The sequence below is a fragment of the Amia ocellicauda genome, chromosome 7, assembly GCF_036373705.1.
Source record: "Amia ocellicauda isolate fAmiCal2 chromosome 7, fAmiCal2.hap1, whole genome shotgun sequence".
Classification (NCBI taxonomy): domain Eukaryota; kingdom Metazoa; phylum Chordata; class Actinopteri; order Amiiformes; family Amiidae; genus Amia; species Amia ocellicauda.
Window position 1 is genome coordinate 47,276,665 of NC_089856.1, and position 16,716 is coordinate 47,293,380.

The 16,716-nt window shown below is 44.4% G+C and overlaps 1 protein-coding gene across 2 annotated transcripts; it reads left to right on the plus strand.

Annotated features, from left to right (window-relative positions):
* Positions 1–557: 557 nt before the first annotated feature.
* On the plus strand, positions 558–16,694 carry itih6 (inter-alpha-trypsin inhibitor heavy chain family member 6). Of its 2 annotated transcripts, XM_066710006.1 has the most exons (18): positions 558–946; positions 2,721–2,756; positions 4,032–4,186; positions 5,653–5,763; positions 6,077–6,324; positions 6,759–6,928; positions 7,310–7,426; positions 7,887–8,058; positions 8,349–9,662; positions 10,406–10,459; positions 11,070–11,096; positions 11,635–11,688; positions 12,273–12,287; positions 13,114–13,182; positions 13,641–13,682; positions 13,786–13,899; positions 14,452–14,835; positions 15,201–16,694. In XM_066710006.1, the coding sequence occupies exons 1-18, from the start codon at positions 806–808 to the stop codon at positions 15,455–15,457; spliced, it is 3,480 nt and encodes a 1,159-aa protein (XP_066566103.1). In that variant the 5' UTR covers positions 558–805; the 3' UTR covers positions 15,458–16,694. The 2 variants fall into 2 exon arrangements, with proteins under 2 accessions (XP_066566103.1, XP_066566104.1); XM_066710007.1 differs by lacking the exon at positions 13,114–13,182 and having other exon boundaries at positions 559–946.
* The last annotated feature ends 22 nt before the right edge of the window (positions 16,695–16,716 follow it).

Genomic DNA, 16,716 nt, shown 5'->3' on the forward strand with positions numbered 1-16,716 from the left:
GTTCAGCTCTTGGCTTTTATTGTATTTTGGGTAATTATAATTTCTTAATGTCTCTTTTATCAAAGCGTAATCACTGGACTATAAACGTTCATTTTTTAATATGCATTATTATTGTTATTATTATTATTATTATTATTATTATTATTATTAGTAGTAGTAGTAGTAGTAGTAGTAGTAGTAGTAGTAAGCTAGTAGTAGCCTAATATTAAATATACGTGACATTTTAACATAATTGCATTGACTCCATTATATATTTTAAATACTACCTTCACGTTTATTGATGCTTTACAAAACCCGTAATCTTGTTGCCCAACACCTTCACAAAGGGGCAATGGTAATTCACTGGCTCTGCATAAAACTGTGAATGTGGTTGAATGGCGCTGTATGAACTCATATATTTGCAGAAAAGATGTGCAGAGGGCGAACTGTGTCTTGTTATTCCTCCTGGAAACAGCCGAGTTTCTGCGCAATCCTCTTCTCTTTGCACCGCCTTGCGCAACTTCCAGTGACTTTCAAACTCTCCGGAGAGATTATGCCCCCAGGCAAGTCAGAGCACGTAACGCCTTGAGGTTTGGAGAGAGGAAAAGACTGCCCCTTTCAGCCCGAGAATTAAATATATAAATATATATGTATATACCCGCACCTTGATCTCGTCCCACAACAACATCCTCTGTCTGAGGCTCACAGATCTCTGTCCATCGCCTGCGCCGGGTCTGTGAGAGCTGCGCAGCGCACGCACGCACGCATTGCTGCACCGAGTGCGCCGGGGACTTGCGGGACTGGACGGCGGGGACATCCACCAAGAATGGGAGACATGCAGAAAATTAGACTCCTATGGCTCGTCTTGCTGTCCCTCACGACGTTATCACGGATGGGATTCGCCGAGGAATACAGAGCCCGTCTCCTAAGGTCGCCGAATAACGGAGGCGCCGGTGTGTACCTGCAGGTATGGATGCGAGGACAGCCCTGGTAGTGTTTAATGCATTGGCAACTTAGTTTCTGCTAGTTAGGCAACACTGATGTTCAAAAAGTCAGTGACATTTTCGTCAAGGGGGAATTACATCAATATTTTCAACAATCACAGAAGGACTACTATGTTAAATTCAAAGTTAAGGTGCGAAATTGCAGGAAGCTGATATTTACGCAGCGGCGCGGTGCTGCACGCAACCGGTTCGGATTTAGTATAGAGATGGATCCAGCAGGACTATCGCAGCCAGCTGTTTAAAGACGATACTTACAAACGGGCTAGCAATGACAAGAAAACGACTAATAAAGTGCGCAAAGAACCTGGAGTCTAAATCGATAGTAAATGTCGTCTTTCCAGATTGATGTAGAAGGATTTCAAACAGAGAAGTCAAAATCTCAGAAGGAGCTCTCCGCACTGGATAAAACTGTGTATTAGTTAATCGATGTAATGTTTTAGTGCAACTAAACCAAATCGTCCGTCTGTGGCTGTCGGAAGTGTGCATTCAGTGAAACCGGACTTCAAAATGTGCGGAGAAAATTGAGATAATTAAAGACGCTGGCACAACGCCAAGCATGAAAGGGACCCAATGATCTTAACGCGGGTTTTGCCTCATTCAAACTCTGACGCCAGATTCTAAGTGGAAAATAAACGTATGAACACATGGCTTATGGACAGGAATGCAGATGCATGTCAAAACCCATAAATCAGAAAGATACAGAGCTGGGAACGCAAAGTAGCTATCTGGGCACAGAAATGAGGGGGAGGAAATTGAACAGTGAACACAGATTCCTTAGAAAACAATTAAAAGCTCAGTAAGATGAGTCTGTTTCGGCTTTTGGAGAGCTGGTACATTACATCAGTTAGCAGACATCTAGACTTATAAAATTAATGGAACATGTATTTTTAATAATAATAATAATAATAATAATAATAATAATAATAATAATAATAATACACTCAGTCAATGTATTGACCTTCAGGGGATAAACAATAAGATGTGTTTACATCATTCATTATCATTATTAACCTATATAATACACTAGCCTATGTACTGTGTTACTGAATCACAGATATGTGCAGCTGTTGTACATGCATTCGTCCGTAACACGTAAAGTGATTTGTACTATTGTCATTTGTATTGTCTTTTGTAAAACCTGCCTGGCACAGTTTATTTGTTTTTCGTCATGGCGGTCCCTATAGCCTCACAATACAGACCTTTAGCTCTTGGTAAACTATGACCACATCGGTGATTATGCGTAACATAGATATTTCACAGCGAGGTCGTAAGTGCAGGCTTTATCCGCCCCCTCCTCCTCTACCCCATGGAAGGGTCTGTTCATGCGCCACATCGCCACCCTTACCTGCGCGCTGCCTGCTCTGCTGAATCCGGCTCCACGTTTCTACAGGGTGGCCAACAGCGCCGGATAAGACATATGAGGCACTTAGACCAGCTGTTTCCTAACTAGCGGGGTTATAAATCTCATAATTGAGCATAAACAGACATTTTCCCATTCCAAAACCTGTTGTTAGCATACAATGGAATAACTAAGTGAAATAAAATTGCACCCTAGTTGCATTTAGGTAGCCATATAGAATCTCTGCACTTCTACTGCACTTATTGTATTTGTCTGACGCGTAGATCTGGGTAATTGGGTAACCAGCGCATCCCATTGCGATGCATTCCCTTGCCTTACCAATTGAATCATAATTATTATGATTATTATAATAATCTGTTGTTTGTCTTTTTTGACAGCGAATGAAACGTCAAACCAGTCAACCGAAACCAGAGGTAAGTCCTGACAAGTCTGCACAATCTTGCAGCCTGAAACTGAAAACATGTGAATCCCACGGCAGCAAACCAGACAGGACATGGGACGTGCCATGAATAATAATAACAACAATAATAATAATAATAATAATGAACGTGCTCTTTTCATTAAATCGCACACAATGAAAACTACTGTGGAAACATTTCCTGGGGTGCTTTTGATGGCATAGCTATAAATGCATAGCTTACTTACTTTAACAATATATACTGTATTTATGGACAATGATAGGATTGTGGATGATGTATTGAAATGCCAGAAATGTGCCATTGAAGTGTGCAGCTGACGTTACTGCAACCAACAGGAAACAACACCCTGTAGGGGAAAACATGTTTCTACAGCATTTTGCTGACGTCATAGCTGTCAGAAGGAGAGGTGTTAGATAGGTAGCTGTCCTTTGAATTGATAATATTGTGCAGTAGTCCACCTCTCACGCACAGCCTGACATTGCTGTGTAGCCGTTGTTCCTGGAACGAAATACATTCTGGAGTGGACCCAACCCTAATCCTTACCTTTTGTGTAATGTTGTTCGAGGAATAACAGACACACAACACAATTGGCTTATGCCACTTGTCACTGCTTGCAACATTGAGAATAATGCAAACCAGACCACTGTGGCTTGGAGCCAAGGTCGATTTCTCTGAATAAACAACTCTTCTCTTTTCCTGCCAAAAGATTGACACTGTAGGCAATTTATCCTCTATTCAATCTACTACTATTCCTCTTTCATTGTGCCATCTGTATTTCACAATCCCGCCTCCAAACATATACAAGAAGAAGTGTTTTATTTTCCTTTTGGAATAGAACAGAAGACTTCTGTGTGGATTTCCAGGATTTCCAAAATGTAAGGCACATTTCTGGTGTGGTCTGGGCCTTGATTTCAGTGTGAAAGTGCAGGTCAACACTCGGGCATTTGTGATGCAAAAATAAAATAAAGAACTAGTGAACTGTATGACTAGCATCTGTCAAAAATCAGCATCGAGGCTGTAATCCCAGCAAGCCAAATGACTTTGTGCCAACACTGTCATAAAGTGAACGCAGAACTCTGTAATGCTTTGGCAACACAGATTTGTAGACTCCAGGGGATGTATATTTGTGTGTGTGTGAATGACAACATTATTAAATCACATTTACGTAACGATATTACACAGAAGAGAATATTCACAAATATATAAATTACAACGTTGCCAGAATGAAATGCCTTAGGTTCTGTTTCGCGTGTCTGATTGTCTTCCCAGTTGAAGCTCACGGAGTTCCACGTGCGATCTACGGTCGTGTCCCGCTACGCCCGGACCACGGTGGAGAGTACAGTGTGGAACCAGCTTCCTGTCCACAGAGAGGCTGCTTTTGAAGTGGATCTTCCCAATACAGCATTCATTTCCAACTTCACCATGTACGTCTGGGGCTTTGGGGGAATCTGTTACTCACTAACATATTGCTGCACTGGGTTGAATCAATGTAACCCTCTAAGTCAAGTCTCAAAGGAGGGCCAGTGTCTTTTTGTCCCAGTAGCTTAACTGGTCTGATTGACTGATTGCCGGGATGTATATAGTACAGTTCACAGGGTGAATGTAAACCGGTAAGAAAAATTAAATCCTTATTTTATAATCATCTTGTTTCAGAGGGTAGCCACAAAATAAATCATGAAAAAGTCTGAAAAGATTAACAAAAAGCAAACAAAAAAACAAAGTTTGAGGCCAAATATAAAGTTTAGGCCCAGATAAAAAAACGACAAAAAAAAACAGAAATATACAGATGCCAGGCAGTAGTTGACTTTCCTGTAAACTATTGACACCTCCTGTTATCCCCCCTGCCCATAAGGTGGAGGAAAAAAGATTGGTTAAAGATAAACAAAAAAGCTGAACAGAGTAGGCCCTGAGGCTGGGCCTCGCCTGAAGTGTTCTGGCAGGTCACAGGGGTGGGAAAGGGGGGAGGCAGGCCGGGCATGAATAGGCGCCACTGTGTTTGGGAGTGAGAACGTTCATTGAAGAAATGGAGGGTGGGGGTGGGGGGGAGCTCGCTGCTTCCACTTTTGTTTACCAGGGCTAAATCCCAAAACACACATTCCTTTTTCAATTTGGATTGGTTTGATTTTGCCATGAAAGACTGAGATCTTCTTATTCACTGTGCATGTCCACACAACACAAGGTCACTGTTCTCCATGTAGGAAATTTGCCACATTTTCAGTATATAAAACTGTAAGTGAGTGACTATTGAAAATCTGTTTGTTTTTCCATAGTAAACCATTTCAGAAGTGCTCGTTTTATGTCATTTATGTATTTATAAAGCTTTGCGGACTTCGTTTCAGGGGTCAGGAATAGTCCCAAGATCTCAGGCAGCAACAGTGGGATTTTGGAACGATTTCCAAATGTTTCCCGAAGGCGTACAATTAGAAGACAAAAACAACAACAAGTTTTGCAATCTTAAAATGGGCAAATAACATAATTAGCCAAAAGCGCCTTTTAGGCATAAATAAAGTACTTCCTCAGGGAATATTAACTCGACTGACCATGCCAGTGATTGTGTTTCACATCTTTGCGCTTCAAACTGAAATTACACAATCAGGCTCTGTATCCGTTCTGCCGTTTTCTTTTGCTTTTGTTCATACTAGTGAAACATTTGGCTGAAAATCCCAAAAAGGGCAGCTGTTTTCCACACAAATGGGCAGTTAGAAAACTCTCCTCTGTATTTGTGTAGAAGATTAATGCACGCTTACAGAAACACTACTGTAACTAGAGTTGCTTACTTTTATCCCCCTGTTACATCATGTTATTGTTATGATTAGCTGCAAAACTCTTGTAGGTCAAAAGTTAACATAAGGAGTTTTAAAAACAAAAATCTCTCTCTCTCTTTCAACAGCACTTCTGATGGCAAAGTGTACGTCGCTTTGGTGAAGGAGAAAGGCCAAGCAAAGAAGATTTATGACGACGCAAGAAGGAGAGGACAAACTGCTGGGCTTGTGTCCACTAAGTGAGTACAGAAACTGTCAGAAATGGAAAAACCACATCCGTTTTTGGAAATGATATTCAACCCTGACAAAAAAGAAGCAAAGATATATAATGTTACATCGATTGTGGTTAGTATATACTTTTTAAGCATGAACGTAGGGTCTATGATACATGCTCTATAGGAGTGCTACAGCTTCTCATCTATGCTTACATCCTTAAACCCTTAAAGTGTGCCCCATTTCCAGTATCCCCATTCTGACTGCTCTTGTTTTGACAGAACGGGGGAGGCTTCATATTAACTCTGAACCCCCGGTCCCTTTATCCCCGACCCACAGAGAGAGGGAGACGGAGAAGTTCCGGGTGGCTGTCAGCGTACCGGCTGGCACTCAAATGACCTTCACCCTGACCTATGAGGAGCTGCTGCAGAGGCGGCTGGGCCACTACGAGCTGGCTCTGAGCGTCAGGCCTGGGCAGCCGGTGCACAACCTCACCGTGGAGGTCACCATCTCGGAGAGGACGGGCATCAGCTTCCTGCGCGTGCTGCCCCTGCGTACCAACAAGCTGCTGACCAACACCGTGCGAGGTGAGGGAGTCTGGGGGGTCTGGGGCGTCCAGTGCAAGCAAAGGGCAAGTGTTCTGCCACTGTAAGCGTCCCGTGGAAAATCACTCCCCTGTAGCATCGCGATCAGCTGAATTCAGATGGGGTTGTCCTGCTGTAACACAGAGTTATACTGCCTGGAGGGGAGGCAACTGTTCGGCCTGGGCCTTCAGCCATGGACCCCCAGAGATTTATATTCTCCTATAACAATCCTGCCATCCTATAAGAGTTTTAGTTTTTCTCTCTTCTGTACCAAATTATTTATTTTATTTTATTAATTGTTCATGGTTTATTTACTTCTTTATTTATTTTGTCTGTTTATCACTCTGTAAAGTGCTCTGTGGCTACTCTGCAAAGGGTGCTATACAAATTAAAATGCATTGATTGATTGATCTGACCGTGACTCTCTCCTGCTGCAGACGACGCAGAAATGCCCCCCTCGACAGAAGTGCAGCACAATGCCAACTGCGCCCGTGTCCGATTCACCCCCACTGTGCAGGAGCAGGGCGCCGCCTCCCCGAAGGGCATCGCGGCCGACTTTGTAGTGCAGTACGACGTGGAGCTCAGCGATCTCATTGGGGATGTGCAGGCAAGAACATTAATGCACTACTGGGGTGGGCGGGGGTTCAGTGAGGTTGAAGAGATGCATGCAGTGATTAAGGCAGGCCTGTCTGCATTTCGGGATCGCTACCCTGATCTGCACCCCAGTTCCCTCTAGTGCCCAACTGCTGCAACTGCCTTTGGGTTCCAGTCCTGCTGTCGGAGCATCTTTTCTGAGCTCTCCGTAATCCCAACTGGTGCTGCACAAACGGACCAATTGGCACTTAGGATGTGAGAATATATGGTTATTGATTAGTACCGTGGCAGGAAGTGCAAGCAGACTGCTGGTGAGAGAAAGAAAACAACCAATTTCCCCATTTTCCAGTCCCCCATCTCTTACTCCCATTTGTCGTTCCCAATCTCCCTACAGATTTATGACGGCTACTTTGTTCACTACTTTGCTCCTCGAGGTCTGCCCATCGTTCCCAAGGACGTCATCTTCGTGATCGACATCAGCGGCTCCATGGTGGGGACGAAGATAAAGCAGGTACGGGCAAAACGCCGCTACTGAGGAAATGAGTGGCCAAGGATCTGGTATGGATGATGGAACCTGTGCTTGGAGAGCAGGCTATATCTACACTGTGGGCAGAGCCGCATCTCACCTGGGCTGTGTCATAGCCCACGGGACTCCGTACTGGGGAGGAAGGGGGGTGGTCCAAGGGCTGCTGGGATTGGGTGGACCTCAGTGTGCCAGCATTTCCTTGGTTTATTGCCCAATAGTGGCTCCTGTGTCTCATCGGGTGCCTGTGAGCTCCACAGTGTTCTGTGGGCACTGATTAAACAAATTGTAGCCAATTTCAATAAAACGTGGTCAGACCCAATGTCACCCAATCGGTCATGTTGTATTTCGACCCCATGAGGCAGCGTTCCAGCCTCCTTGGTTGAGTTTTGGTGCCGAACTCTCCTCATGTTGGGAAACTGGTAGTGACCTCTGCTGTCCTCCACAGACCAAGCAGGCCATGACCACCATCCTGGGCGACCTGCGAGAGAGTGACTACTTCAACATCATCACCTTCTCTGACTCCATCAAGAGGTGGAAAACTGCCGGTACCATCAAAGCCAGCGCTCAGAACGTGAAAGATGCCAAGGAATTTGTGAAGAAGATCAACGCAGACGGATGTGAGTGTGCGCTCTAAAACCGCTGGGGTCTGTAGCTTCTTCAGGTTTTTGTTTCAACCCACCTCCTCAATGCATTACTTTCTCTTCATGAGCTCTTATTTTCTTTCTAGTTTTTTAAGTTTGTTTCTGCTCTCATCTCTTGGTTTGAAAAATCTTCCCCTCGTATTACATGCACTGTTACCAAGACCCCGAACAAACCCACAGAAACACACACACGCAGAACTATCCCTGTGAGCTTTCTCCTGACTTTTGGTTACCACACCCCCCATGCTTTGGTTTCCTTCTGCCAGGGACGGACATCAACGCGGCTCTGCTCAGCGCTGCTCAGCTGGTCAATGCCAATACAGCCACAGAAGGCAAAGCCAGCAACCGTGTCCCCCTCATCATCTTCCTGACGGACGGGGAGCCCACTACCGGGGTCACGTCCACAACCAAGATCATCCAGAACGCCAAGGAGGCCCTGGGCTCGGCCTGTCTCTTTGGCCTGGCCTTCGGGGATGACGCAGACTTTTCCCTCATGCGGAGGCTGTCCATGGAGAACCGGGGAGTGGCACGCATGATCTACGAGGACGCAGACGCCGCCTTGCAGCTGAAGGGCTTTTACGACGAGGTCGCCAGTCCCTTGCTCTTCGACATCCAGCTCAACTACATGGACAACCATGTCTACGATGTTACCCAGGCCCTTTTCCCCAACTATTTCCAAGGCTCAGAGCTGGTGGTGGCCGGGCGGGTCAAGCCTGGGGTAAAGGACCTCAGGGTCACGTTGACAGCCACAGATTCCCAGAAGCAGCTGTCTGTGGAGAATGACGTGGCTGTCCAGGACTCAGGCAACGCAACCTTCGGGTGCCCCGGAGAGCTTGGGGGCATCTCCAGCTTTGTCCGCCGCTTGTGGGCCTACTTCACAATCAAGGAGCTCCTCGAAGCCAAATTGAACACCACAGATCCAGCCACCCAGCGCATCCTGACAGAGAAGGCCACCAACCTCTCGCTGAAGTACAACTTTGTCACTCCCGTCACTTCCCTGGTGGTGGTCAAGCCAGAGGAGACACCCACAAACACTACCACCACCAGCAGTACCACCACCAGCACTACCACCACCACCAGCACCACCACAACAACCACCACGACCACCACTGCTCTACCGATCCTCAAGACAAGTATGGTCGCCCACGCCGCCACCACCCCCCAACTTCCCCTTAAAACATCTCCCACCACCAGCGCCCAAAAAAACCTATCCACCCCCAGGACTAGCAAACCCAAGGCCAAGCCCCCCAGCCTCCACACCACCAGCCACCCCTCCATGCTCCTCCAGACTTCCTCTCCCTTCCCAGGCAAAGGGCTCGCCCATCCTGAATCTGAGAACATCACCTCCGCCCCCGAGGGCCGTCTCACCCCCCGCCTCGCCACCGTCGCCTCCTCCAGCCACACAGATGCACCCCGGGCCCCCTCTACGAACCCGCCGCCGCCCCCCCTGGGCACCACAGAGCCGTCCCCCAACACTGAGGTGGCCATTGATATTGAAATGGCCACTGTGATGGAGGACACTTTAATGCCCATGCTAACGAGCCTAGACCTAGAAGTGGAGGCGACCGCTGACTTAGTGGGTAAGTCCACAACTGCTCCCCCCCCGTCTCTAGCACCTCACCTTCTCTTTCTATGGCACTGGGGATCGCTGCACACAATCTGACCTGTCAGTTCTGAATAGCATGAACCGTCATTTTTTGAAAATCGGTGGGGGGAGGCAAGTTTGGAAAAATACCACTTGGCAGGGAGATCCACGCTAACAAGACTCCACAATGGCCAGACAAGTGCCTATTTTGGCTTTCTGCATAATCTGTCCGCCACTAACTCCTTCCCTGGCGGCCCTGAATGTACTGCTCTCAAATAATGTCCCTCACTCAAAATAAAGGGTAAAAACCTTTAGGACAGTTCCCCAGAATCAAATGTCCATGTGTTCAAGTAAACTAGCAAAAGGGTGGCATTTACACCCTTTCTGGATTTTACTTTTCAGGCGCAAACCAATTGTCCGCTCCATGTAATATGGCTCGCCTGCAGAGGCCGTAACGTGTCCTGCTTTACCAACGTATTACAGAGCATGCATAAGTACACAGAGGCAATCACTCAATTAGTTTCTCCTCGGATTACAAGCGAGTATATACTGTAGTCGCACTAAAAGTCATGCTTGCTCTCCTGGATGATGGTAGGTTTCGGAAGCCCCCCATTCATGGTACATCTCTTTCCGTTTTCAATAATTCAGGAAGTTCAATAATAATTGAAAATGTATATTTTCCTATTGGGAAACCTAGCTCAGCCTAGGTGTCTGTCTTATTTCCCATTTGCTTTGCAGGTCACTATGATATTGGTTATGATGATTACATCGAGGGAGGACAAGATGCTGACTGTAAGTCGGTACAATGTTAGTCTTTCACACGTGCATGCATCACCAGCCTTTGCCTGCAAACACCTGTGCTGCATGTTACACAGTAGCAGAGTTATACAGCAACAGTCGAACGTATTCCCAGCTTCCTTTGGAAACATTTCTGTGCAGTGATTCACAGAACAATTGGTAACACAGAGATCCTGAAATAAACGATCTGAAAGAAATGCGAGATACACTTTTTATTGTGGTTTATATTTGGTACATTTCTCCACTAAAAGTCACCGTCACGCATCCAGGCACAATTAACCATTGTATTCCGCCAAGCAGAGTGGTGAGTTTTTTGCAGCTCACAATTCACATCTGCTTATTTGTGTTGTGCACCCTTTGCCAGAAAATGTGTACAGCCTCCTTAATAAATAAGACACAGATCATTCTCTTTATGGAACAACGGTACTCTACACGGGACGTATATGCCTCAAATACATCAACAACTCCACCATCTATCCCTATAGATGCCAGCATCACTGACTTGCTTGCTTTGTTCAACCTCACAGCTTGCATCGTTCTTATTACCCCAAGGTGTGGCGTGATATGAATTCCAATTGTATGTCTTCCTTTCTATTTTTTTCAGATGTGGACACCGCAAACCTCCTAACAGGTAAGTGGATGCAGAGTTACCACATTGGCCAATCAGTTATGATAAATCTCACCGGCCTGCACTGTGACACAGCAAATCTTTTTCTCCACTAGTGCTGCCACTCCATATAGGGGAAAAACAGCCTCTGTAAGGTGAGGGGTGATTGGTTGGGGGAGAGGGAGGATGGGGTGACACACAGTTAATTTTGGGGGGGGTGATCATTTACAAAGATCCTCTACATTGTTAAGGATGTGTACAGTGGTGGTTGGATGGGGTGGGGGTGAGGGTGGGTTGCTGAGTGAGGTAGAGGAATAACATCGGACCTGACGACAGTGTTTTCCCAGCTGTGTCGCAGTGTAACCGTGCTTTGTTTTCTTTGTTTTGCTGTCCTGGGTGCTGGTAAGTTTCTGCCGTCCCCCATTCATGGTAACATGTCTTTCCATTTTCAATAATTCAGGAAGTTCAATAATAATAATAATAATACTTGAGAATGTATATTTTCCTATCAGGAAACCTAGCTCAGCCTAGGTGTCTGTCTTATTTCCCATTCGCTTTGCAGGTCACTATGATATTGGTTATGATGAATACATCGAGGGAGGACAAGATGCTGACTGTAAGTCGGTACAATGTTAGTCTTTCACACGTGCATGCATCACCAGCCTTTGCCTGCAAACACCTGTGCTGCATGTTACACAGTAGCAGAGTTATACAGCAACAGTCGAACGTATTCCCAGCTTCCTTTGGACACATTTATGTGCAGTGATTCAGCTGGTTGGTCATTATTGATCCTTGTGAGATATTGTTTAGAGTTTCAGGACCACTGATACAGCCTAGATTCCAGTTGATTGATTTTAAGTTGTTTTGGGGGACATTAAATGGAATTAATGGAACTAAATGGACTGCTACCACATTGATTTTAATAGAATCTACCATTGCTAAATAAGTCTTCCGTAAACTAATTACTGAATAAACCTGAATATTGCATAGATACCAGAAAATACTGTTCTTGTATGTCATTTTCCATGTGTTACAGAAATAAGACTGTATATCCCAGCGAAACAACTATTATAATAATAATATTATTATTGCATTTCCTTGTTTGTGCACTGCTAAATCTGCCCTTTCATGTTCCCAGTGTTATTCTAAATGTATTGATTTATTTCATGAATTCACTCATTTGCTTCTTTGTCATTCCAGCGAATTTGCAAATTGGTAAGTGTTTCCTATTCAAATCGATACATTACCAGCAAAGTTAAATAATCTTTACATGCATCACAGAGTTAAACCTAGCAGGCTGAACTTTAGGCATGGCACTGTCCATGGAATGGTATTGTGCCCCTACAGGCCACTGTCCTACTGCTGCCACCATATGTGGGCATGTGGTGTAGAAGGAGGTAGACCATAGACAAGATATAGCGCAAAGCTAAGGTGGAGGTCTATTGTAGCACCGACTGATTGACTCAGCCAAGCAGAGAAAATAAATAAAAATAGAAATAAAACAACAAATAAGGACAAAATAAGTCTATTGTTTTTCCTCCAGAAAAATAAACCATAAACTTCCAATCCTTATCCTATAAACAGAAAATACACAGGAATCGTTAGCAGAATTTAAAACATCTTTGCACTGCTATCCATTGTGTCCCACTACCACTCAGCTATGTTACGATCTCTCTTGAATGAGGATCAATACAGAATTATTTACCTAAAACTCAATTGAATCAATGAAACAGAGAATAAAAACTATTACCTACCCACCATTGAGTTCAATAACAAACATTTATTCTGTTATCTAATATTGTTACCATAAAAATAATAAATACAGTGGTCTAAAGCAACAATCAGACTCCCCCAGAAACATGAACTGTGCGTGTTCACATGTACAACAAGCTTTGATGTCCTCATGCATGCACTCTTTGTACACCCTGTCTTTGACCGGCTACACTGGCATGTCTGTATACTTTCCCAATTTCCCAAAGGGAAACATCTAAATAATTTGCTGGTTTCTGTTCCTACCATTTGAATGGACAACCTTCAAAAGGACACAAACCATCACTGCGCTCCTATTATCGTGCCAAAAGTTCACAAAGATCACTCAATCTTTTTACAGGCAAGTGCAGTTCATTAATAGTTATTCATTTTTAATACTTTTCTTATGTACTTTACCGTAGCTATTTTATCCTCCCTGCACTAAAGCATAAGAACATAAGAAAGTGTCCAATCGAGAGGAGGCCATTCGCCCCATCGTGCTTGTTTGGTGTCCATTAATAACTAAGTGATCAAGGATCCTATCCAGTATATTTTTGAATGTACCCACTAGGCAAATAAATAAATGTATTTATTTATCACACCGTAATGAAGGTCTGTACACTTTCTCACTACTTCACATAAAATACTGTTATTATTAAAATCTGTTCAAAACCCTACAATTTGGAATTAGTAATTGTTAATGGTTCTTTTGTTACCCTAAAGTTATCTGATACAGGTGCATTGTGATACAGTGCTGTTATAATGATTTTTAAATACATTTGTTGTTTTTGCTGTACTACATCATGTGTTCACTTCTAGGTCAACAGATTCGTTCATCTGCGCAGGTGTTTTCAGTTTCCGGTATGTTACATTTACAAAATAAAATAAGTAACACACCTCTACAGTCATTCAGTGTTCTTCCAGGTCTACAAACCTCTCAGCTTTATCTCAATGCCTTCCCCAGCTGATGGAGACCCCCATTTTGTGGTCCACCTGCCCAGACTAGGGGAGAATATCTGCTTCACTATTGACGGGGAGCCCAATGACGTTCTCAGGCTGGTCGATGACCCAGTGAGAGGTATTTCCATTAAGTCAAGACACTGAATGAGCAGTTGAGATTCTGGATCGTATACTCAAAGGATTTCACACCAATTGGGCTCCATACTGAAAACCTTTTTGCCAGTGTTGGTATCAGCATTCATTTTTAATCAGAAGAATGGAGCACACAGCATCTATAAATGAACCTGTATGTGCTGCAATTTATACTTTTCATTTGATTCCTCTTAGCATCATTTAAACTGAATTTGTATTAACCTTTCAAGTATAGAGCCAGCTAGAGTTTTACAGATAGGATTTCTGAAATAACTATAATACATAATTTCTGAATGGCTTTACTACAACTTCCAATATTTCTTGCCAACTTGATCCTTGTTCACCGGATTTAGTCGCCATGCTTCTATTCTGCTTAATTCAGACAGTCAACAGTGAACACTGACCCAGGTGGTCTCTGTACCTTCCCAGAAGATACGTGAAATAAGAATTGTGAGAGGAGTTTTACAGACTGCATTTGAAAGCCTTGATTATTAAAGCACTGATCCATTTAGTCAGTAAATCTCTCTCTTCCCCTCAGGCATAATTGTGGATGGACATTTAATGTGGGCCCCTTCCAAAGTAGGCTTTGAAGACCATTCCAGGACTTACTTCGATCAGCTGATCTTCTCCATGGAGATGGAAGGGGCAGGGCCCTGGGTAGTCACGGTATCCCTGACCTCCATCGTCCTGGAGGGTGAGGATCGGGTTATGCTGCCCGTTGATAAGCCGGGCTCCGTCAAGAGGCGGGATGTGAAGATCCAAGTGGACGATCAGCTGCGAGCCTGGGTGATGTTAAGGCGGGACCTCCAGTTCTTGGTTCTCTTCCATCACTACCAGCACCCCACCTACCTGCAGCTCAGCCATCTTGGGATCTACATCGCCAGTGGACAAGGTTTATCCCCACGCACGAAAGGCTTATTAGGTACGTGTGTGTGTTTTGTGCGTCTGGAACTATACTTTGATGTCCTTGCTTGTTGTGTAGGGACAGTTAACATTCTGCTTTTTTGCTTCTGCACTCTCAATCAGTCAGTCATTCTCCGGTGATCTGAATTCAATGGGGGGTTTGTTGTATGGATAGTATTGTGTATCGCGATCTCCCCAATTCTGAGAGCGTTCAACAAAAGAGAGCTAGAGAAACTGCTTGCTGGCCTGCACCCCCAGGACCAAGACAGGTGACCCTGTAGAATATGAAACAGACAGCATTCTGGGGACTAAGTTAAGAAAACATTGAGCAATGAATCTTCCTAAGTGCCAATGACTAGGTTTTATGATCTCTCCCCCTCTCAGGCCAGTTCCAGCATGCAGAGATCGATATCGTGAGAAGCAAAGATGCCACAGGCTCCTCCGAAGCCAACGGGCAGGAGAAAGCAACCACAGGAGAGCTGAGGTGGCGTGGGGAGAAGATCCCAGTCCTCCTGCAAACCAAAAGCCTGAAAGATACGGTGCAGAAGAGGCACCCGGGCAACTGCTGGCTGGTCATTAAAGCGCAAGTGGAGCGGCTGGTCAACGGCACCTACCGCGACTATGTCGTTGGCCACAACTGAGTAGCGACCTTCTTGTTTTAGGTGCTTCAAAGGACAATCAAGCATTCCAACTTGGCTTGGCTTTAGGACCTGTCTGCACCAACGGATGCCACCACCCTACTCCAATCCACCCCTCCCCTCCTCCTTCTTGCTTTCACTTCTCCATTACTACAAGATTTAGGAGTTTCCTATATATTTTTTTTCGTAAATTTGGATTCAGACCTTTTGTAGACAATTCTGGGCTAAGCTAAGCTATCTGTAAAGAAGTTATGAAAGCCCTAAAATCTTCTAAGCTGAAGTGGATGGGAGAGTCTGGGTCTCACTGTTAGTCACCAAAGGCTCTTGGGAGATGTTGAAGGCGCTGTACCCTTCGGAGTTGTTCATGAACACACTTTCCACACTTGTCAAAGCGAAAGGCCATGAACTCGGCCAATATAAGCAGAGGAATAAAAAGAAACAGTAATGGTGTCTGTGAAATGATTAGGGAAATAAAACTGAAAATAATACAGATGCTGTGAACGTCTGGTTTTATCTTTCAAGATAGGATACCCAGAAGCAGACCTCACCATGACACCCATAACAGATTACGATCACTACCTGTGATTGAGGCCAACTGCACAGATATCTTTAAATAACTGAATCTGGTAAAGGTAATTGGGAACAAATGCCTGAATACCCATAATCCTTCAAGGGCCAGAGTTCCCATAAATCACCTGGCATTGATCAATAATTAACACATTCCCAGTCTTTTGGAATTGAGGACCTATAAGCCTACCTGGATAGGGGGGGGTCTTGGAGAGCGCGGTTGGAGAGCGCGGTTGGAGACTGCTTGTCCAGCAGTTTCAAGCGACATCACGGCGGTTTCAAAGACCCACTAAGGTCTCACTCAACGTGAATCTTGAAAAGCTGTACAACTGACATTCAACTTACTGGTTTCACTACAGGCCTGGCCAACTTCATAAGCACCATGTACCCATCCCTGTAACATCACTTTTCCTAAACACCAGGGATGTGTAACCTATCTTAATTATTAATGTAAAAAAATATATATATTTTCATCCACTGGCTTTCTAAAGTTTTGTAAATTAATGTTTTATTCACAATGCATCAAGTGAGCGGAAATGGGTTTGTGTTGTTTTAATAGTGTGTAAAATGACTGAAAATATGTCTGACTTGAGGGTCAAAAACCTTCTTCACATTGTAAAAGTGTTTTGTATATAATATGCCCTTCATACATAATACAATGGTTGTATTTAAACTTGGGACGTCCCGTGTCGTTT

Bases quoted from the DNA above. Each gene is read 5' to 3' on its own strand.
- itih6 (XM_066710006.1), top strand. From the start codon at position 806: ATGGGAGACATGCAGAAAATTAGACTCCTATGGCTCGTCTTGCTGTCC. The intron at 2,757-4,031 runs GTAAGTCCTGAC...TTGTCTTCCCAG, and splicing joins CCAGTCAACCGAAACCAGAG to TTGAAGCTCACGGAGTTCCA. The intron at 13,183-13,640 runs GCAAGTGCAGTT...GTTCACTTCTAG, and splicing joins ATCACTCAATCTTTTTACAG to GTCAACAGATTCGTTCATCT.